Here is a 22,165-nt window from a genome sequence, read left to right as displayed (position 1 = left end):
AGGTTCCACATGAGTTTCCGAAATGTCTCACTTGTGGCCGTGACCTTGAGTGCTCCCTGTCTCACTGTACCTGACCTAGGGGTGGCCTGTGCACACAGCAGCATTTACAGGAAACTGGGACCAGGTGTGCCCAGGAAACAGGCTTTGCTTACCCTGACTCCTTTTCCCACTCCTCCCTTTGGGATTCAGTCCAAGCTCCTATAAGCCAGTTTTTCTGTGCCAGTTGTCTCCTAAAATAAATAAGGCAAGCTTGGCCTGTTACTCCTTCCTGCGGGAAGGTTGTGGAGATAAGCTTGAGTAGTTTGTGGGGGGTACATGCTCCCACAGGATGGTGGGGAGAGCCGCACTGTCATGCCAGGCCACAGACATGGGGATGGAGGAAGGTTCTAGAATATGGAGCCCCGTGAGCTCTGCTGTTACTGGCCAGGTGACCAAGTGAAAGGGAAAACTGAGTTTCTAATCTCACTTTCTATCTCAGCTTAAAAATTAGGCCAAGAAGCAGGCACATTTAAAGAGGACTGGCACTGGAAAGGGACAGTAGTGTTAGGTGATGCTTTAGGCTCACTGTTGGAGAGGGAAGTTGGTAAAAATTCACCAAGGAGCACTTAGAGGTCCTGGAAGCATGAGCATAAGCACACACTTCATTAGGCTGGGCCTTAGATTCTACAGAGAGGAGGGACAATCAGTGACAACAGACAATCAAGCTGGCCAGGTGCGGGTGGCTCACATCTGTAATCCTAGCTACTCAGGAGGCTGAGATCTAAGGATCACAGTTCAAAAAATAGCCTGAAGTAGAGCTGTGCATCAAGCGGTAGAGCACCAGCTTGAGCAGAAAAAACAAATGAGAGCATAAAACCCTGCATTCATCCAGTCCTATTACACACAGACACACAGACACACAGACACACAGACACACAGACACACACACACACACACACACACACGGGATTCTTTCTGGATCTAAAATTTCAGCTGTTTATGGCAGTTCTGGATAGGAACTTTCTCTGTCAGTTCTCAGGACTGTCAGTTTAGCTCGGAATTTGTATAGTATAAGTACCCACTAGTTATAGGAATCGCAGCAGAATGTAGAAGGCTTTAGGGCACTGAAATGACTAACTTGAAATAATAAAATTAGCAAGTAACAGGTCTAATTCTATTCCTTCCACTGTAGCCTTCCACAAGGGCCAGTTTTTAGGCTCTTATATGTTTCCCATAGGGGTAAAGAAATTCAGTCATCATCTAATTCCAAACAACCCTATATAGAAGGAAATGACGAAAGGTTAAAGGATGTTTCAGAAGTAATTGAATTCCTCAAACTCAGCCCTCTACTATTGTATCAGCATGAACAGAACCAAGGAACCACGTACATGGAAACAGGCCATCTCTCATCTTTCGAGTGGGCTTTGTGTGTGTCAGGCCAGGGGATTTTGCACAATACACCCATAAATCACACACACCGAGGCAGCTTGGCAAACACTGCTGGTACTAAATTTTCTTGAGGCAAAATGCCAGTATCAGACTCCACCCAAGTGTAAGAAGGCAAGTGCCTGAAGACTGCATCCACCTTGTCATGCTATGGTTCACAAGGGCAGAAAGACAATGTTTCTTCAAGCCACCACTTTCTAAAGAGCAATTGGTACACTGAGATGACAAGTTTGGAACCAAGCTGCCAAGCAACTTTTGACCCTGACTCTGAATACCCCACCCCGTCCTGACACCTGTCCTTCCTTTTCAACGACCCACTATGGTGGATAGCCAGAGGCCGGAGCCCAGCTCCCTCAACACAGTCCAAGCTTACCTGCTCTTAAAGCCAAGGGACTTCACACAAGTCGTTATTCTGGGGATCAAGCCACAGGTGACAAGATAAGTCAAGTCAATAGGGACCATGTGAGACCAGGCTGGGAGCTCCTTATAAAAAGAAAGAGCCGTGGTCTGTTAGCCAGGAGGAGATGCTATGGAGACGGGGCGGGGGGGTGGCGGGGAGGGAAAGAGATAATGAAGGGGGTGAATGAGGACAAATATGGTGCAGTAGTTTATTTGTATGCATGAAAATGGAACCTGTGGTTTATGTCAGGATTTGGATTCACACAGGAGGGCAAAATGGCTGAGAGTGGGGTGTGGCCCAAGCAATAGAGTATCTGCCTAGCAAGTATGTGGCTGAGTTCAAATCCTGCTACTGAAACAAAAACAATTAAAAAATAAAATGTCTAGGGGCCAATGGCTCAGATCTAAGATTGGTAGTTCAAAGCCAGCCCAGACAGGCAAGTCCAGGAGACCCTTATCTCCAATGAAGTGCCAAAAAAGCTGAAGTGGGGCTGTGGCCAGTGATAGTTAGCTTAAAAAAAAAAGCTCAGAGTCAGCACCCAGGTCATATGTTCAAGCCCCAGGACTGGCACTGAAACAAAACAAAATGGAATACAATGACAGCGGTCTAAGAATGTCCCCATGATCCCAAGGAAGATTAGGTTTCAAATCTTTTACACTTCAAAAAACAAGCGAGAAACTCATAAGGAAGTCCAAAATGCCTTTTGGGAGCTTGTACATGTTGTGGCGGTACATACCCGTGGAGGACAGCCAGCTCAAGCCCTGAGTCCCCTTCCAGCCTACAAGGCTGCTCACTTGGAGACTCTTGCAAGGCAGAATTACCTCTGTTCCCAGTCGAGGCCCTGCTCCGGCCCTGCTCTGGGACCCACTGGTTAGTCACAGAGCCCTGTCCAATGCCGGGCTCACCCCCCACCCCCTGACTCATGTCCTCCCTGTTGTCCTGGGGGAAAGGAGACACAGGGCAGCTCAAGCCAATTTGTAGTCCAACTTCACCAGCATCCTGTCTTTCACTGGGGATGGCAGATGTCTAGAGGGGTCGGCTCAGGAGTGGTGGCCCAATGCAACCCCACAATCCTCAAAGTGGGGCCTTCCCGAAGTACAACCTCTAGACATTAGCCTCTGTGCCCTGCCCAGGCATGCTGAACTGGGAGCCAGGAGGCAGAACTTTAAACACATCCCCCAGGTCGTAACAGCTGCATCCTGGAATCCCTATTAGAGTCTGCAGTGCACCTAAACCAGCCACATCAGCTCCAGAGCAGAAGGGGTGGGAGGGGAGCAGGGAGACCATACAAAAAACAGGCACAGCCCAGCACCAAGGAAAGGGAAAACCTGCCAACCAGGAGAACCCACAGAAACGAAGGAGCAGTCAGTCCCAGGACTGGTCAGTCTCTGACAAGGACAGACATGCCCAGATGTTTATAAAGATGATTCTGGGTAATCAAGAGAGTTAAAAAAAAAAAGATAGCACCTCAATAACTTCCTGTTGCTCTCAGAGTAAAACTTCTGCATTTGTCTGAGGCCTTTAGCTAATATCAGCAAGGCCTTTCTAACCTTGCTCACGCAATCTGAGATTCTCAGAGCCTCCTGCTTTCCCTTAATCCGTGTGGTACCTTCTCCTACACACAGTGCTCCCAGCTCAACTAGGCAAACTCTCATTGCTTTGGTGGTACTGGGGCTCAAAACCCAGGGCTTCCTGCTTGCTAGGCAAGCACTGTACCAGTGAGCCTTCACCCTGAGTCCCTCCCTGCATTGCTACATCCAACCTAAATGCCAGCTTTTCAGAGACCCCCATCCCCTCAGCACAGGCAGAAGGAAGCCTTGTTCCAACTTGCACTGTTCTTTCTCTCTGTATAAAGGATCATCTGTCTCCTCCCCCAGCCTATGTGCCAAGGAGGCTGCCAGCACCTAGCTTGCTGTGTCAAGCCTAAAGTAACAGGTATCTGACTTAGGAGGTACAGGTGAACTCAGCTTCCCGATCGATGTAAGAAAGCTCATCCTTTACCACTGCCCTGAGTGTGAGAACAGGTCATCAGAAATTGTTGAGGGGAAAAAGAATTGCTGTTTGGAGGGGACAGCATCAAGCACTGCCTGTGGCACTGGATGAGGTCACTGGCTTGGGTGTTGAGCCTGTTTGTATATCCATGTCTCTGGTGGCTAACAACATGGCTCAGGACCCAGCTTGACTAGTTTGAGTCCCCAGTTACCCTGACATTTAGTGGTTTACCAATAACTCATTGCCTTTGGTGGTTCTGAGGGCCCAAACTGCAGGCTGCCTGGGCCCCTTCCCCCTTTTTCCTCTCAGTACTGGGGTCTAGGTCCTCAACCATCTTGAACAGCTTCCCCCAGAACGGACATTCCAAGAGATCCAGGCAGAATCTACAAGTAGGACTTATGATTCAGACTTGAGAAGCCACGAAGCATCACTTCTACTGAATTCTGTTGACCAGTAAGTGACATAAGGCCTGGAGGCATGGCTCAGTGGTAGAGCACCCGACTAGAAAGCCTTACCTTCAAATCCAAGCACTGCCAGAAATAAATAAAATGGGTCCACTAGATCCAGGCGGAGAAGACTACAATTGCTGAGAACAGCCACCACTTTTGCTGTATGACAATATTAGGTAAACTACTTGACTCTCAGTCCTCAGTCTTCTCTTCTATAGAATGGGCCAACTGTCTCCTCTTTTGTGAAGAACAGCTGGTTAGCAAGGCAGGGGAAGCACCTAACAATGTACTAAGTACAAAGGAATACTCGGATTACTCAGAAGACAGAGGAACCCTGATTTACCCATTTCTCCACGCTCCACGTATGCCATGGCTGTTCCACATACAAAGGAAGACAAGTGGCCTTTGCATCCTCAAAGGAATTGGTTTTGTTTCCCATGGAAAACTCCTCGGGTTAGGCTGACGTCAAAACTGTCATTCCTCACGGTCAGTTATGCATTTAAAATATTAACGTCTACCTGTAGTGGCCAGGCCTGCAGCTGCCCTCTGTGCTGCAGTGAGCCTGTGCTCACATCTGGGGCTTGAAGAGCCACATAGGTGGTGTGGAATTTCCCGTGAAAAAGAAGCCATGAATGTGTTTGCCAGCCACACTTCCCTGACACAGAATGAAATCAGAATTTCCTGCCGAGTCCCAAGGAGCGAACGGTGTTCTGCCTGCCTCTCACAGCCCAACCTGAGACTCCTTCTACCAGCTAGAAAACAGGATCTGCCTACAAATTACCAGCTATCCGCCCTAGCCCCTGGGGTAGACAATTTTCCACTGATGCCAAATCAAACAAAGCCTAGAGTCGGGTCATTGAACTCAAACTGGAAATAGAAAAGTGGCTTCGTGATCTGAGCCTTGAGGACCTGTGTTGTGTTATCTAGGTTTCTTCATGCTGACACCCCCTAAATTCTGCTCCTCAGAGGGCCGAGAGCCTGAACAAAGCGAAAAAGCGAAGAAATAAAACAACAACAACCATCAAGAAGCCCTGCACTGGGCAGGTGGGGTGGCACACACCTGGAATTCCTGTTACTGGGGAAGTAGCCAAAGAAGAATTTCACTTTAAGGGCAGCATAGACAAAAAGTTAACAAGTCTTAAAAAAAACCCCAACAACTGGGCGTGATGGTGTACGTCAGTCATATCAGCTTCGAGGGAGAGAGAGAATTGTAGTCAGGACTCAAGTAGCAGCACACCTACTTAATATCCACGTGGTCCAGAGTTCAAACCCCAGTACTGCCAGGGTGAGGGTGAAGACTACACCAAGCACCCCTGGGGAGTCACTCATCCCAGGTCTTCAGGAGGGAAGACATATTCTCCTTTGCTTCATGGGTTTCTTTTATTTTCCTTTTCTTTTTGGTGGGTCATGGGGCTTGAACTCAGCCTGGGCATTGGCCCTGAGCTCTTCAACTCAAGGTGACCGCCCTACCCTTGAGCCAAGCCCCACTTCCCATTTTCTAGAGATTAATTGGAGATAAGAGTCTCAGGTCCTTTTGTGCCTGGGCTGGCTTTGAACCTAGATCCTCAGATCTCTGCCTCCTGAGTAGCTAGGATTACAGGTGTGAGCCACCACGGCCAGCCTTCATGGGTTTCTCTAGATCCTTTTTGTCACCAGAGCCTGAGATGAGAAAGTCCTTCTTATCTGGATTTCTCTAAATGTTCTTGCCCCTTTCCTGGGCAGCCATCAAAATCCGGTCTTTTGTCTTTAAAGTTAGAAAAACTTGTCAAGTAGATGTGTTTGTACTTCCCTGATTATGGTCTGTTTTTGCTCCCCCACCCCCATACCCTTATTAATCACAGCTTTGACTTCCCAGCCCAGGCTCCCAGCTCAGGCAATTCTTTGGGGAGGCTTTGACGAGTTGGGCTTTGTTGGCAGTTCCTTCAATGGGTCACACAGCGGGTGCCAGAGGAAAGGTCTGCCACAGTTAAACCCAAGCCACACTTTGCTGGGTTCTGACATGTGTGTGGACGCTCCTGTGTGTATACTACCACCGGTTACTGCTTTTACTGATAGGATCCTTTCTGTTCTAGTCACTGCCTTCTAATGGACAGGGGGAGGGACAAGGCCTTCAACACAAGGGGAGGAAAAATCCCCAGTTTTCATTTGACAATGGTAATGATTCTAGATAGCAGACTCCTTGGGAAATTCAGATCAAGGATTTTTTTCCCCTCTAGAGTTATTTACATGTGTGTGATTGAACTCAGGGCTTCATGCTCTTGCTTGGCTTTTTTGCTCTCCTGCTCTTCTGCCTGAGCCAGACCTCCACTTCCAGCATTTTGTTGGTTAACTAAAGATAAGAGTCTCATGGACTTTCTTGCCTGTGCTGACTTGGAACTGTGATGCTCAGATCTCAGCCTCCTGAGTAGGTGACAGGAGTGAGTCACCAGCATTTGACTAGTTTTCACATTTTTAAAAGGGGAAATTGTACTGTTTTGCTGCCAGAGTAAAGACTATGGAAGGCTGCCACCCTCATGGCAGCAGGAACCATAGCTGAAACAGCTGGACCAGTGCACAGCCATGCTGCAGGTGCTGAGAGCCTTCTCCTGCTTCGACAGGGCTCTCACGATCAAAGCCAGAGCCAGACCCAAGGTTCGTCCCAAGCAGGCAGGAACACACTGGTACTCATGCCGAGTCCAGAAAATGTCCAGCTTATGTCTGTTCTACTTGCAATCAACAATATGCTAGAAAGCCAAGTGGAGGAACTGGGCTGACAGCAGACTGGGAGTTAAAGCCAGGACTCATGTGTCCTCCTCACTGCGGTCAGTGGTATGGATACCTGTCAAAGTAGAGGGCATTCCACACAGCGACCCAGCTCAGACTCGGCCCCACTCACTTGGGGCTACATCACAAGAGTGCACGCATTCTTTACCACCAAGGAAAGAATCAGTAAGAATGTATACACCTAAAATGACCACTAATACATGAGAACTTTTTTGTTTGGTGCTGGTACTAGAGCTTTGTGCTCAAGCCTCTACCACACTGAGCCATAGCTCTATTTCTGAATTTGTTTTTTTTTGTTTTTGTTTTTGTTTTTTTTTTGTGGTTAATTGGTAGTAAAGGTCTCATAGACTTCCCTCTGGGAGCTGGCTTTGAACAGTGATCCTCAGATTTCTGCCTCCTGAGTAACTAGGATTACAGGTGTGAGCCATGAGCACTTGGCTCATAAGAACATTTTTTATCCTTGCTAGATGGCAAAGTAAGTCTTCATAACAGCCAAGAAAGCTACTATTCAGTAAGTGAATGCAAGATTTTGTTCCTGAAGGGTTTTTGTTAGCTATAGCTAAGCTAAGGAGCAGGCATGTCTGCAGAGTGTAGCAAGCACTCCAAAATCTCTTAGGTGACTGGTTTCATCTACTAAGGTCCTAAGGAGGAGAGGGAGAAGGTGGAAGCAGGAGTGAAGCCAGCTTTGCAGCTGCAGGCTTTAAACCAGGTAATAAATCCCAAGTGACTGGCAGTGTAGATACTGCACAGTCCCTGGTAGCCATTACTGTATTTTGGGAGTATACATGCCAAGTGGATTCTAAATGTGTGCAGGACCTACCTAGCGGGTAGCAAGTCAGTGAGCTTGTTCAGGGCTAATCCATCAGCTGCAGGAGGGGACGTGGAAGAGGCAGGCTGAGGGACGCCAGTTACCCTTCCCTTTTCAGAGGCAGAGCTCCATCAATACACTCAGCTAGTCTTTACTGCATAGATCATCCCGCACAGACGCTGATGCAGGGGAAGGCCGAGCTGGAGGTGAGGATGTGGGCATGGCTGGGGAGGATGTAGCCCTGTTTGCCATTGTTTATGCTACAGTAGGGTTAAGGTACTTCCTTATTTTGGGGGGGAGGGTTCCTGTTGGAGATATCGTGACACTCCAACCACCAACCATGCCCCAACACCCTGGCCCAGGATGCCTGGCCATGGTGCGCTGTCATCCACTGTTACCCGCAGCTTGAGCACCCACCGTGGCAGCGGCTGTGCTGGCAGAGAGCAGGGCCCAGCCTTGAGTCCTCTGTGCTATTCCGGGTAAAGGATGTGAGTTAAGTACGTGCTATGGGCAGTCAGACCAGGATGTGAGTCAGATCGTATCATACAGTGTTAAAAAAGGAAGCATCTTCAAAGCTTGCTGGACAGCATCAGGTCAGGCCTCAACACCGAGGGCCAGATGCTTGTGACTGCCAAGCCAAAGAGAAACACTGAAGAACACAGAGATGAGAACTAGCCAAAGGCTACCAGTAAAATCTTTTTTTTTTTTTTGCCAGTCCTGAGGCTTGAACTCAGGGCCTGGGCACTGTCCTTGGGCTTTCTCAAGGCTGGCACTCTGCCACTTGAGCCACAATACCACTTCAGGCTTTTCTGTGTATGTGGTACCAAGAAATTGAACCCAGAGCTTTGTGCATGCTAGGCCATGCTCCCAGCCCCAAGAAATCTTAAACCTTGGTGGTAAGAACAAAAATTTGCCAATGCCACACACTTCCTCCAGCCTATTTGGGTCAGACATATAGAAAGAATAAAGCAGGAGTGGCTCAGAAAAGCTATGCACTATGGTCCTGCTTTATTTTTCTTTCACAATAAAACACTTTCACTGCCACCTTTCATGGACCAAACTAATGGTTCCAAAATGGCAAGAAGAAGGAGGAAGAGAAGGAGAAAGAGGAGGAAGAGGCGGAGGAGGAGGAGAAGGAGGTAGAGAAGGAGGAATCTGGGCCTGGTATTACATGCCTGTAATCCCAGACTTGAGATTAGTCAATACAATTTGAGGCCAGCCTAAACTACAGTAAGACAACAACAAAAACAAAATCTACTGGCACTCACTGGTATACGAAGACACCAAAAAAAAATTGATCACTTGTGACACTCTGTAAAACACTGGTGGCACCACCATGTCAACAAATTAGTTAAACAGATTGTCCATGTGTTTCATGGAGCCCAGACCACTGCTGAAAGGAGCAACATAACATGAACATTTTGCAGGGAAAGACAGTGGTGAATGACAGCGCAGGTGAAACATTAAGCTGTAGCGGGCATGTGTGGCCATCACATTTTTGTGAGGAAGGTTCGGATTCCCATAGGAACAAGCCTCTGTGGATGAGAGAAAGCCACTCATAATTGTGATAGTGAATCTGCTCTATACCCTCATGCAGAGCCAATCCTTTCTAGCAAACATCTGCTACTCTTATAAAAGAAGAAAATAGACTTAGATGCCTATGAGAAAAACATTTTGAGTTTATTTATTTTTTCCTGATTGCAGAAAGAAGCTGATTGGCTTTGGAAGCCTGGAGCAGCCCTTCCTTACCCGTTAGGTACCTTCCATGAGGAGTCTAACTCTTGACCTCAGGGACTGAGCTGAGTACCAGAAGTACATGACAAGGTAAAGGAATGAAGACTCTAGAAAGACGTGTCCCCAGATGCTCCCCAGAGCCTCCTGGGGGGGGAGCTGGCACTGACCTCGGCTGATGCGCTGCTTCTCCCCTGACAGGATGCCAGGGCTGTCGATGATGCTGATGCTCTTCAGGACTTGATTGGGCAGCTGGGAGCACATGAACCTGGAAGACACGAGCCGAGGTGGAGTGAGAAGCCGGCTCCATACAGGCCGGTAATTGTGAGCAATAGGGGCTCCCCGGCACCTGTAAAGTATGTGGGGGGACGGGGTGTGGAGATGGGCGGAGGCTAGAATTAGGGATCTAGGTAGCTTTGTGTAGAGCAGCAGCTAGGGCTCAGTGGTGCCTCAGGACAGAGGCGGGTCCATGGACAGGCGTGGGGGTAGGCTGAGGTGGTCTCACACTGGTAATTTTGACCATGGCAGTGTTTTATTAATGCTCGGGTACCGTACATGCATCACCTCATTTGATCCTCCTGTTAGTCTCGGTCATTCTCAGAGAAGTGAAGTCATAGCTTAGAGTCACTCAGCGCCAGGCCAGATCAGCCTGACTTGGAAGTCAGGGAGCCTGTGCTCCTACAGCAAAGTTCCCTGAGCTTTTGCCCCGGAGTCCCACATTTCCTTTGTGGAGTACTATCCCCTTAACCCTCAGTCCCCGGCCTGAGAGCTTGAGGCCCTAGGGACCCCATCTAACTTCCTAAGCCTTAGAGTCTAGCTCAACACCTCCTGGGGCTTTAGGCCCAGTTAGGGAGTCACCACTGGCAACACCCACCCCATGTCCTTTGTGGGAGGTCTAGGGATACCCTGGGAGCAGGGGAAAGGACAGGGTGAGGGGACCCTGGTGGAGCTGGAGGCCCCCATGCTATGTGCAGTCAGCCGCCTGGACCTGGTCTATGCAGCAGCAAACCCGGGTTCGAGTTCTGCTCAGCCTTGACCAAGACCATTCTGTGGACAAGAGTGTGTCCCACCCTAAGCCTCAGTTTCCTGAGGTGGCTGGCCCACAGGCTGAGCAGGGCTTTCCGAATTCCTCCTGTGAACTGTGAGTGACCACAGACAGGCCACACCGGGCTCTGCCTGGCTGTCTTCGGAGGAAATGGAATGCTTCCCCTCTTCCTGTTTTATGAGTGGCCAGCTTCTGCCTCTGCGTGGGAAGATGCTTCCTCCAGTAGGGGAGAGGGACAGGGGACAGGAGAGGCTTTCACATATTTTTCTTGTATTCCCAAGTCAGCTGGGAAGACAGAGGAAAAGCTAATAGGATCCTTGAGCAGGAGGAGAAGCCAGCAGCACAAAGCAGCAGTGGCATCTCCAGGTCACGCATAATGCCCGGCTGGCTGAGGCTGCAATCTAACATATTTGGTGGTGGGCAAACAGAATTCAATCTATACAGTTAAAAAACCTTGGAATGCTAAATAGAAGGAATCAGCTGGTACAATGAATCACTCTGTAATCCTAGCCGCTCGGGAGGCAGAGATCAGGTCGTGAGGACTGTGGTCCAAGCATAAATACCCCTATCTTAACAAACTAACCGGGAGTGGTTGCATGCTCCTATAATTCCAACTACTCAAGAGTCATGCATAAGAGTTTTGTCCAAGGCTGATTGAGCCCAGGTAAAAAGTAGGAGATCCTACCTGAAAAACAGCCTAGAACAAAAAGGGTTCAAGAATGTGGTACAAGTGGTAGATTGCTTGCATACCAGTGTGAAGCTTTCAATTCAAATCCCAGGACCACCAATAAATAAATAAATTTCAGAGAATTCAAGAGAGTTCCTCACTGTTGCTTTTCTCCTGTTCCCTGTACACTCCAAGCCCCACTGCCCACTGTCAGCAGTCACCAGCACAGTCCCTAAGCTCTGAGGAGGAGCCTATTCCTCCACTGTCTAGAACTGGGGGAGTGGAGGGGGAGAGCAGAGCTCTGAGCACTGCTGGGGTGGCCCTGGCCCTTCCTGTCTGCCAGCCAGCCCTCCACGTATGGCAACCCTGAGCACATTGTGCCTGCACCAAATGATTTCACACCACCCCTTCCCATAGGGAGCCTGAGGTCCTTCAAAACCCCTCATCACAGCACCAACTTTCCAAACCACAAAACTCGTAGGAGTGTGAGACAGATTCAAAACTCACGCTGCGCATACTCTCGGCACACAGAGAGGGCATTTCAATAACTCCCAGGCCTCGGGATGTGGAGGGCAGCCCACGTGGGAGCCTGCTTTCAGTTCATATTCTAGTAACCCAGCGCACTCCACCTCGACAACAAGATGCCAAAAAGAGGAACAGCACAGTGCTGGGGGGGAGTGGGGGAGAGAGCTGGGGTTCTGTGTGCAGAACTGGATCCCACTCTATGAAGAAAGCACATGGGGTAGGGACAGGCCACTCTAAAGCAGATTGCAAGCCAAACACCAGTGGCTCACACCTGTAATCCTAACTACTCACGAGCATCTTGATCTGAGGATCAAGGTTCAAAGCCAGCCCAGGGAAGAAAGTCTGTGAGAATCTTATCTCCAATCAACCACCAGAAAACCAGAAATTGAGCTATGGCTCCAAGTGGTAGAGCGGCAGCCTTGAGCAAAAAGAGCCCAGGGGTAGTGCGGGGCCCTGAATTCAAGCCCCTCAACCAACAAAAATAAGGCAAACCTCAGGGGTGTGGGGATCTGTCCTTCCTTGGACAGTCCCAGGTATAATTGGCGCATCAGGCCCCAGTGCCAGATGCCATGGACAGCAGCCAGTCCTCAAGAGGTGACAGATAGCCTCCTGACAAGCATGTGACGGCAATGACCCTGGTCTCTGGCCCAGCTCCAACACAAGTGGCCAGCGGATGCTTTCCCCAAGGGCAGCAACATCCCATCAAACCATTTCCACCCGGCAACATGTGTTCTAGACCCCGACCCTTACTTGTATTGTTCTGGTGCCTTGTCATTTTTGAAAGTTCATCTTCAGGGCTTAGAAATGCACCGCTGAGCTGGGAGTTCAGCCTAGCAGTAGAGCGCTTGCCTAGTATACACGAAGACCCCAGTTTGATTCCTTGGTACTACACACATAGAAAAGCTGACGTGGTGCTGTGGCTCAAGTGGTAGAGAGCTGGCCTTGAGGAAAGTTGAAGGACAGTGCCTAGGCCTTGAGTTCAAGCCCGAGGACAGACAAAAAATGGAAAAAATAAAGAAAAAAAAAAGCAAGCAGCTATGGAACCTGAGTGCTATCACTCTCTGGGTCTCACCTGGCACTATCTGTGATGAACTGGCTGGTGTTTGGGGGTTGATCTGGTAGAATAGGCTTGAATTCAGGACCTCACCACTTGAGCCACAATCTAGCGCCTTTTGCTTTTTGGCTTTAGTTTGCTTTCCAGAAGGGGTCTCAAACTTTTACCCATCCAACCTCAGCTGACAATCTTCTTCCCTCTGCTTCCAGGGATTCTAGGCATGTGCCTTCTCACTTGACCTCTAGGACAGATGCTCTTGGTAGAAAAGAGAAGACCATATCTACCATGACATGTGTGAAAACTCTCCACAGAAAACAACTGTTTTTGTTCTTTCTTTTTTGGTGTGTGTATGTGCTGGTACTGGGGATTGAACTTGGGGCCTGGTTGCTGACCCTGAGGGCTTTCACCTTGTTTCCAGAAGAATAGGCATGTAAAAAGAGGTCCCAGGGGCCAGGAGCTTGGTCAAGTGGTAGAGCGCTTGCCTAGCATGCATGAAGACCTGGGTTTGATTCCTCAGTACCACATACATAGAAAAAGCTGGAAGTGATGCTGTGGCTCAAGTGGTAGAGTGCTAGCCTTGAAAAAGCCCCAGGACAGTGCTCAGGCCCGGAGTTAAGGAGTTAAGTCTCCAGGATTGGCCAAAAAAAAAAAAAAAAAAAGAGGTTCCAGCCTTTGCAATCCCTCTGGTGTTCCCCAAGGGCTGCTACAACCATACCTACATGGTGCCAATTTCACATGAGCCATGTGCTCCCTAGTAAAACTCAGAGGCCAGGTGACCTAGGCTCCAATCCCAGCACTGTCCCTTAGGCCAAGTAACCCAGCAGAAGTATGTTAACCCTTCTGTGCACCAACTCACCTCTTTACTATACACGCCAAGGATGTAAAGCCGGCCACCTTAGGTTTCTATATCTAATGCTTGAGCCAAGTCTGGAACAGATTATTCAGAGGGCATTTTAAGTTCTGAGGTCATAAAATTTGCCACTCAGAGGCCTTCCTGAAGACTTGTGTCCTACACTTACCTGCTATGAATCTGGGATTAAAACAAAAGGCTATGTATTTATTTTAGTGGCAGCATTGAGGCTTAAACTCAAGGCATCAGACAGTTCTTGCAAGGCTGACAGTTTACCATTTGTGTCACAGCTCCACTTCCAGGTTTTTACTCGTCAGTTGGAGAGAAGGGTCTCATGGATTTTTCTGCCAGGGATGCCTTTGAACCACCATCCTTAGATCTCAGCCTCATGGGTAGGTAGGATTACAGGTATGAGCCAGTAGCGCTGAGCTAACAAACTGTTCTCATGATGACAATAGAACAACCCACTATCCATTCTTCCCTCTTTCCTCTGGTGAACTCAGGCTTCATGAAATGAGAATTTGGGAAAAGCAGCAGTTTTTTTCTCTTGTCGGCCTTTGTCAGGAGACAAAGGCTAAGACTACCGGTGTTGTTAATGAAATCTTAGGATTCTAGAACAGCCTTCCAGGGGGACAGATACCAGCCTTCACATTCCAGAGATCCTAGAACCTTGTAGGTTGAGTCCTAGGACAGGAAGTCTAGCTGCCTGCCTGGTGGGCAGAGCTCCCTGGGAGGCCCATCTAGGAGGGCTCCTTCCCCACTTTCTCTCAGTGTTGGATCACTAGGGTCTCCTATAGCTCTGGATTTAAGGGGTGATGGAATCTTCCAGGGGGAAAGTTTTCTACATGTCACTGTTAACTGTGACTCCATCTACTGCTTATCTCCAGGTCAATCGGGGCCCTACAGAGTGTGGCTTTCCATGGGAGGCACCGGCTGCAATGCAGGGGCATGTGTTCATTCCACTATTGCCCCCCCACAATGATGCCCCCTAGGGTGCAGGGTTATACAGTGAGGAACCTCAGCCTCTGGACTGGCAGCAGTCAACAGGATCAACCATTCCTATTTTGGGAAACATCCAGAAAGGAGAAGTGTAGCTCAAGTCTCCTGCTGGGCCTTGGGGCCAGTTCTACTTCCTTTCCTTGGGCTCCAGCTGCTCCCCCAGCTCTGTACCCTCTGACCCAGGCTGCTCCCCCAATCTCTAAGATCACAATAGAGGGAAGTAGAGGGCTGGATGGGAGGGATAGGAAAGGGTTTCAAAAAGAAAACTTGGATGTTATAACAATGTTAGTTCTTCTAGGCCAGAAACATGCTTTTCTGGCTGAGACTCTAAAAGCACAGGAAACAAAAGCAAAACTTGGCAAGTGAGATGACATCATGTGGAAAAACTTCCACGCAGTGAGGGCATGGATGGGTAAGGGTGATGGGGAACTATTTGAATCTGATTAGCAGGTCCTCTGACTTCTCTCTTCTAGACAGACCACAGATTGGTGTTCTGATTTTTATATGTAATTGGCAATAAATAACAAGAGCAGGTTTACACAGGGTGACCGACAGCAGTTCCTTACCGATTCAGGAATGCATTTCCAAAGCGACTCAGTTTCCGAAATGGCTTTTTAGGGTCCACGACAAGAGCATTCCCGGGGGTGCTGCCCTCAGACTCCCCGTACATGACAGCAATGAAGGAATCGGTGGTGGGCTCAGGGCCGATCCTCATGCCTGGAAAGTCTTGCTCCAGTAAGTATCTGGTGGGAGAGAGAGAAGAAAGGGCAGCTGAGCCTCATGTCACCACGCAAGAGGCCAGCAAGCTGCCCACCAGGATGCGATTTCCACCTCTTCCCTTAAAAACTTAGAAATGCATACTGAACTGCAAAGAAAAAGGGAAAGCCAGCAGTTTTGAGTTTTTGCTGATAAAGAACATTTAAAGCTTGAAATCTAGGACCAGGAGTTTGGCCTAGTGGTAGAGTGCTTGCCTAGCATGCACAAACACCCGGGTTCAATTCCTGGGTACCACATACAAAGCCGGAAGTGGTACTGAGGCTCAAGTGGTAGAGCTCTAGCCTTGAGAAAGTCCAAGAACAGTGCGTAGGCCCTAGGCTCAAGCCCAGGACTGGCAAAAAAAAAAAAGAAAAGAAAAGAGACAGAGAGAGAAAAGCTTGAAATCTAGACCTGTCTTTCCTCCAGGGCTAGAAGGGTACTCTGCTCAGCACAGCAATTCTCATTCACGGTCCCATTGACACACGAAGAGAAGCCAGCCAGCCACTCAGAGCACCCCACACCAGCTTAAGGCCTCCTCCCTTAGGGGAGCTCCTGCCCTGTGTGTGAAGCCATGCTGTGCTCACTGTGCTGCTGCAGGTGGCTATGTGTGGCTCCTGCAAAGCCCTGGGGGTGCCTGGGACAGAGCCCTATCCTGGCCCTGCCACAGGGAGCTCTTCAGCCAGGGAAGGGCCCAGGAAAGGGGTGGGAAGCTTCCACACCCATGGCCAAATTATTTGTTTAAAAAGTCCTGGCTGCCCAGATGAAGTCTGTGCCTATTTCGGGGGGGGGGGGGGGGGAGGGACTGAAATCAACTGCCAAACACTTTGGTGTCATTCTGAGAAGTGATGTCACCCTCAAAAGCTAAGTTTCTCTTTGTTTTTTGTTTTGGTGTTGGTGGTAGTGCAAGTCCAACTCAGTGATTGGCCCTTCTTAGGCTGGTGTTCTATGACTTGAACCATAATCCCAGCCTGAAACCTAGATTTTCCATGGAAAATGGAAAATGAGAGTGGTTTTAGCGAGCTAGATTCTGAATCTTTCATCAATGCCATTGCCAATTCTAACTTTTCCCAGTGTTTCTACGTTTCTGGGATGCTGTGGATACCTAGAATAGAGATATTATTTAAAGATGTTCCCTAAATAACATCTATTCATGAAAAAAATCCAGTACCACCACCTGGCATTTACTGAGAAGGAACAACATATTATTGTTTCACTTGGTTCCTACAATGTTACAGGTAGGAAAATGGGAATCAAAGAGGCTGAATAACCTGCTCAAGGTCACAAAGGAAGTGACCTTTGATAGATACTTTCCTACTGGACTTGTCTGAATGGTCACTGCAGGTAATCCAGCCAACCACACACACCAATGAGCCAGGTGGAGGCCAAGCTACACTGCTAGTTGGTGTCTGAGTTCTATGTCTGGTGGCTTGTGAGGGTGGGGCCTCCTCCCAGCACTTTCACCACGTCTGGTAGGGAGGGGGCTCCTTTCCCTTGTCCTCCCTGCCCTGCTAGTGGTGTGCTGAAAGCTCCAAGGGATCCGGGCCAAGCTGTCAACATAAAAAGGAACAGATACTTGTATTCTGAGCAGCTGGGCGGGAGGGTGGATGGTGGATGTTTTACCATGGACTTAGTGCGATTGTAATCTATACAAATGAAGTTAAACTGTAACAAGAAGTCTGAGAGCTTTTCTTGCTTTCACATTTTTTTTGAGCACAATCCTATTTATGTGATAGCTGGGATAACAGGTATATGTTACCACACCCAGTTTTTATTGGTTGAAATGCAGATTTTAAAACTTTTTGCCCATGCTGGCCTCATGCTACCATCCTCCTGATCTCAGCCTCCTGAGTAGCTAGGATTACAAGACATAAGCCATCTAGCAGGACAACTGTATATTATTCTAAATCGAGTATGCATCATTTTAGTTTGCCATTTCTTAACTTCCAGACGTTTAAATAACATCCATTTGGGGGCTGGAGGTGCTATTCAGTGCCATAGCACACACACAGCAGGTAGAAAGCTTCAAAGTCAGACAGAAATTAAAAAGTAGCTTCCATTTCTTGCTATTATAAATAATGCTGAGAATATCCTTAAATATCTCTTCTACTTCAGAGTTTCACTTTGCTTCAAATTACTGAAGAAATAAAACTTGGCTCCTCACTATATATATATCTATATATCTATATATATATCTATATATATATCTATATATATATATATCCCACCCAACTTCTATTTAACAACTTGTCTTCTCTGATGTGAAATCTTCGTCCCACTGTCTTCAGTTAAATCATTGATTTGTGATCACTGAGACTGCTTGTTTACTGACTTTATCTTCGAAACTGCAGTCTGTTGAACCCAAACCCTGGAATGTTTTGGGCAGGTCCTCTACCTTTGACCAGCAATCAGTAGAATGCAAACTTCCCAGTGCTGGGCTGGGCTTGGAACTGCCACCTCCCTGTGCGCCTCCCACCCTGCTGATGAAGGCGTCAGAGCCATGGATGTGTTCCAGTCTTTCATGATATTGTTTTGGTTGTTTTTTTTTTTTTTTTTTTTTTGCCAGTCCTGGGGACTGAACTCAGGGCCTGAACACTGTCCTTGGGCTAGTGCTCAAGGCTTGTTCAAGGCTAGTACTCTACCACTTGAGCCACAGCACCACTTACAGCTTTTCTATGTATGTGGTACTGAGGAATGGAACCTGCATGCTAGCCAAGCACTCTTACCACTAGGCCAAACTCCCGGCCCCTGTGGAGTGGTTTTGTCTGTTGTTTTAATGCTGATACTAGGGCTTGAACTCAGGGCCTTGACCACTCTCTGTCAGCCTTTTTACTCATGGCTAGTGCTCTAGCACTTGACCCAAACCCCCAGTCCAGCTTTATAGCTGGTTAATTCAAGACTAAGTCTCAAAGACTTTCCTGCCAGAGGCTGGCTTCAAGCTGTGAACTCTGGACCTAGGCACTGTCCCTGTGCTCTTCAGCTCAAGGCTACTGCCCTACCCCTTGAGCCACAGCACCACTTCCAGTTTTCTGGTGATTAATTGAAGGTAAGAGTCTCACGGACTTTAGTGCCCAGACTGGCTTTGAACCACGATCCTCAGATCTCAGCCTCCTGAGTAGCTAGAATTACAGATGTGAACACCACACCTAGCTTTTTTTTTTTTTCTTTATTTAATGCTGGGCTTTGTGCTTACTGAGTAAGAGGACCTTTGCAGAGCCACACCCCAACCCTTCCTGTGCCTTCTAGATGGAGAACTATAGTTATAACTTTAATGTTATTACCTTTATTATTTTGCCCTGAGACACGCTTTTGGCTGATGCTTTAATATCTTACAAATTAATCACACTAAGAATGATAACTGATTTAAAAGGTTATAATTTCGATGTTTTTGTCTGAAACAGATGCAATGCATAGAGTTTCCTGAAATGCTGCTTGGCCTTTCCTTTACACTATTCTGTGTAACGCAATGACGGCAGATTATTAACAAGTGTGCAAAGGAGAAAGAGAGTCCACAGTCAAGTTACTTCGGAAAAGAAACCCCTATGAAGACTGATCACAGTTTACAACGGTCAGATTGATACATTATAAGTCTTGACATCAAAGACATTCCCATAAAACTGGGCACTGGTGACTCACATCTGTAATTCTAGCTGCTCAGTAGGCTAGGGAGAGGATAAAGGCCCTAAGGTCATTAGAAGCCCTACAGAATCTACAGGAGGAAAGCACATATATGCATGCACACAAATGCACAAATGTACACACACACACACACACACACTCCTGTTCTGAGATACAGAAGATATCTCTAAGTGGCACAGGCCTCCTGCTTGGCAAAGAGCAAACATGTAATTTAGAGATATAATCCAGCCCTGTACAAATGGATCTCAATGGGATATTTTTGGAAGCACTTAACAATGTAATTTTAAGGCTTCTCTCAATAATAGAAAATGGTGATTTGGAAAATAAAGAATAATGAACTCAGAGGAACTGGAGCTACCATTTGTCGAAAGTGGCTCAGCCCTGTAATCCTAGTGGTTTGAATAGTGGTTTGAAGCCAGCCCTAGAACATTCACAAATATACATAAGTATAATTTTTATTTTTCAGAACTGAGGTTTTCAGAATTCAGGGACTGTCACTTGCTAGGTAGGTACTCTACTACTTGAGCAACTGCCTAGCCATTTTTGCTTTGGTTATTTTCCAGGTAGGGTCTTGTATTTTTACTCAAGGCTGAGACTGCAATCATACCTACCTATCCCACCTGGACAAGCTGGCATAACTCACATATCACCACACCTGGCTTGCTGGCTGAGATGTGTCTTACTAACTTTCTGCCTGCTCTGGCACCCAAACTATGATCTTTCTTATCTCTTCTTCCTGCCCTTCTCAAAATTCCTGCTCCAAGTTCTATCTCCTCTTGGCTGACAAACACCAGCTGTTCTGTCCCTGCAGCCCCCATCTGCTGTCCACTTTTAACTCTGCTGAGGTCATGATCATCTTTCATTAAGGCAGCCTCAATGCCAGTGACCGGAACATGGCGCCTCCCTTCAGAGCCCAGTTGCTGAGGACTTTCTATATTTGACGCCTCACCTCCTGCTCACACCCAACCCATCACCATCGGCTCTCACATCCACCACTTTCCCTCCCGCTCCACTCTTGCGAAGGTCACCCTGGCTTCTTTTCCCAGAAGCACCCAGTGCTGCTGGCTACCCTTCTCTGTTGCCTTGCTTTTTGTGAGGTCATCCACATGCAAAGAAAATAAAAGATGTGCCAGCGTGGGTGGCTCGCACCGGTAATCCTGGCTACTCAGGAGGCTGAGATCTGAGTACTGTGGTTTGACGCCAGCCTGGGCAGGGAAAAAAAACAAACAAATAATAAAAAAAAAAAAGTGGAGCTGTGGCTCAAAGTGGTAGAGTACTAGCCCTGAGCAAAAAAAATCAGAGACAGCATCCAGGCCCTGGCCTAAGCCCACTGACCCCCCAACACTCCCCAAACTGCACCAGGCTGCCTCCTCGTGAGTTCCTCCACTTCTCTTTAATCACAGCTTCCCAAGGGAATGAAATGGGCCTTCCTTTGTTTTTATTTAGAACCCACTCCCCCCACCCCTGCCCTTTTTGGAAAATGCCTGCTTCCAATTTCCTGATACTTTCCCGCATTTAATATCTTTTTTTTTTTTTTTTTCAAAATCACCGAGTAGTTCTTTGGGTACAGCTGCAAGTTTGAGTTCTTTCCAGACAATGTGCCCAGATCCTTCTGAGCTTCCACTGTGGCAGGCCCCAGGGAACACTTCCCCTCCCCAGGGAGGGGAACACTTCTCCTTTGGGTACTTTCTGGAACACAGCCAGGCTCCCTTCTAATAGAAATGAACATCTAACATTTGCCTTGGGAGAAATGGAGGAAGCACAAGTCTCAAGCTGTGGCCTCTCACTCTTCTGAGTTCTTGCCAGTCCCAATCATATTTAGAGTGGCTTCTTTCTGTCCCCGGTCCTTTTATCCTCTCAGCCCACCCCTGGGCTTGCTTTCTATCTTGCAAGTGGCCCCCGGTCCTCTTCTCCCTATTAAATATTATTTAAAATCTTAAAGCACAATCACCTTATACGACTATGTTGATTGTGCTCTACTCTTTGAGCCACAGCACCACTTCTTCCTTTTCTTTGTGTGCGCGCGCGCGCGTGTGTGTGTGTGTGTGTGTGTATTACTGGTGTTTGAACTCAGGATCTCATGCTTGCTAGGCAGATGCTCTACAATTTAAGTCATGTCACCAGCTCTTTTTAGTTCTGGTTATTTTCACCAGCAGGGTAACAAGCACAAGCAAAGTTCTGCTTTCAGATAGGGGTTGCTTTTTGCCTAGACTAGCCTTATACTTCCCACTGGATTACAGGCACACATAACCATACCTAGCTTTGTTGTTATTGAAATGAGGGTCTTGTCTTAGGAGGAGAGTTTCCAAACTGGCTCGTGATCCATCCTCTTCCTGACCCTGGCTGGCTTCTCAGGATGGGCCATGCAGAGGCACATAGGTCCTAGTCACCCAGGATCCCCATGCATATCGCCTAGGAAACCTCATCAGGACAAGGGGCATACTTAACTGACTCACCCCTGACCACCACGTATTAATAGGGCTCCCAAGGACAAATGGCAGGAAGAGTAAGTCTTCATTACTAAAGGCTTTGCTGAGTCACACTTTAACCTGAGGTGGAATGAGGAGGGGGAAATGGGGGAAGAATGCCCCCTCTTCCAGTCAGTGCAGGCCTTGGTTATCAGTGACCTTTTGAGATGTACTGGAAGCCAGACAGACGAGAATCAATGAGTGTGCCCTCCACAGATGCCTCACAAGTGTGAGCTCTGAATGCTCCATGGCTAAAAACAAAGCAAAACAACAACAAAAAAGCACAGGTCACTAACTGGGATCTAACCAAGAAGGGGTTCAGGAAGACCAGCACCCTGAGCCAATCCTTCTGTTTAACTATTCCAGATCTCTAGGACAGCTGTACTTTCATTAAGGGCTCTCCTCTCAGAACCCAATCATTCCTCCTAATCCATTCTGAAATCAAATCCAGAGATAAGAGTGTCCTCTCACCAAGCTTCCTATCTACCTTGTGCCTCTTTTCCAATGACCTGGCCATTTAGTCCAGGAAAGGCTTCAAAAAACAAGTGGCTTCCTGTTGCTGACTCCTACCTCACCTTAGGACTGTAACTCCTGGAG

At 47.9% G+C, this 22,165-nt stretch overlaps 1 protein-coding gene across 1 annotated transcript in view; it reads right to left on the bottom strand.

Moving 5' to 3' along the window:
• Ehd4 (EH domain containing 4) overlaps window positions 1–22,165 on the bottom strand; it is a 47,751-nt gene that overhangs the window by 23,894 nt on the left and 1,692 nt on the right. Inside the window, exons 2-3 of the mRNA XM_090318564.1 lie at window positions 15,275–15,451; window positions 9,739–9,836 (exon numbers count right to left, since the gene is read on the bottom strand). Of these exons, the coding sequence (XP_090174690.1) occupies window positions 9,739–9,836; window positions 15,275–15,451 (275 nt within the window). The remainder of the gene's footprint in view (window positions 1–9,738; window positions 9,837–15,274; window positions 15,452–22,165) is intronic.

The sequence above is a fragment of the Megascapheus bottae genome, chromosome 25, assembly GCF_031878675.1.
Source record: "Megascapheus bottae isolate mThoBot1 chromosome 25, mThoBot2.hap1, whole genome shotgun sequence".
NCBI classification, from domain to species: Eukaryota; Metazoa; Chordata; class Mammalia; order Rodentia; family Geomyidae; genus Megascapheus; species Megascapheus bottae.
This window is presented reverse-complemented; position numbering and strand designations above follow the sequence as displayed.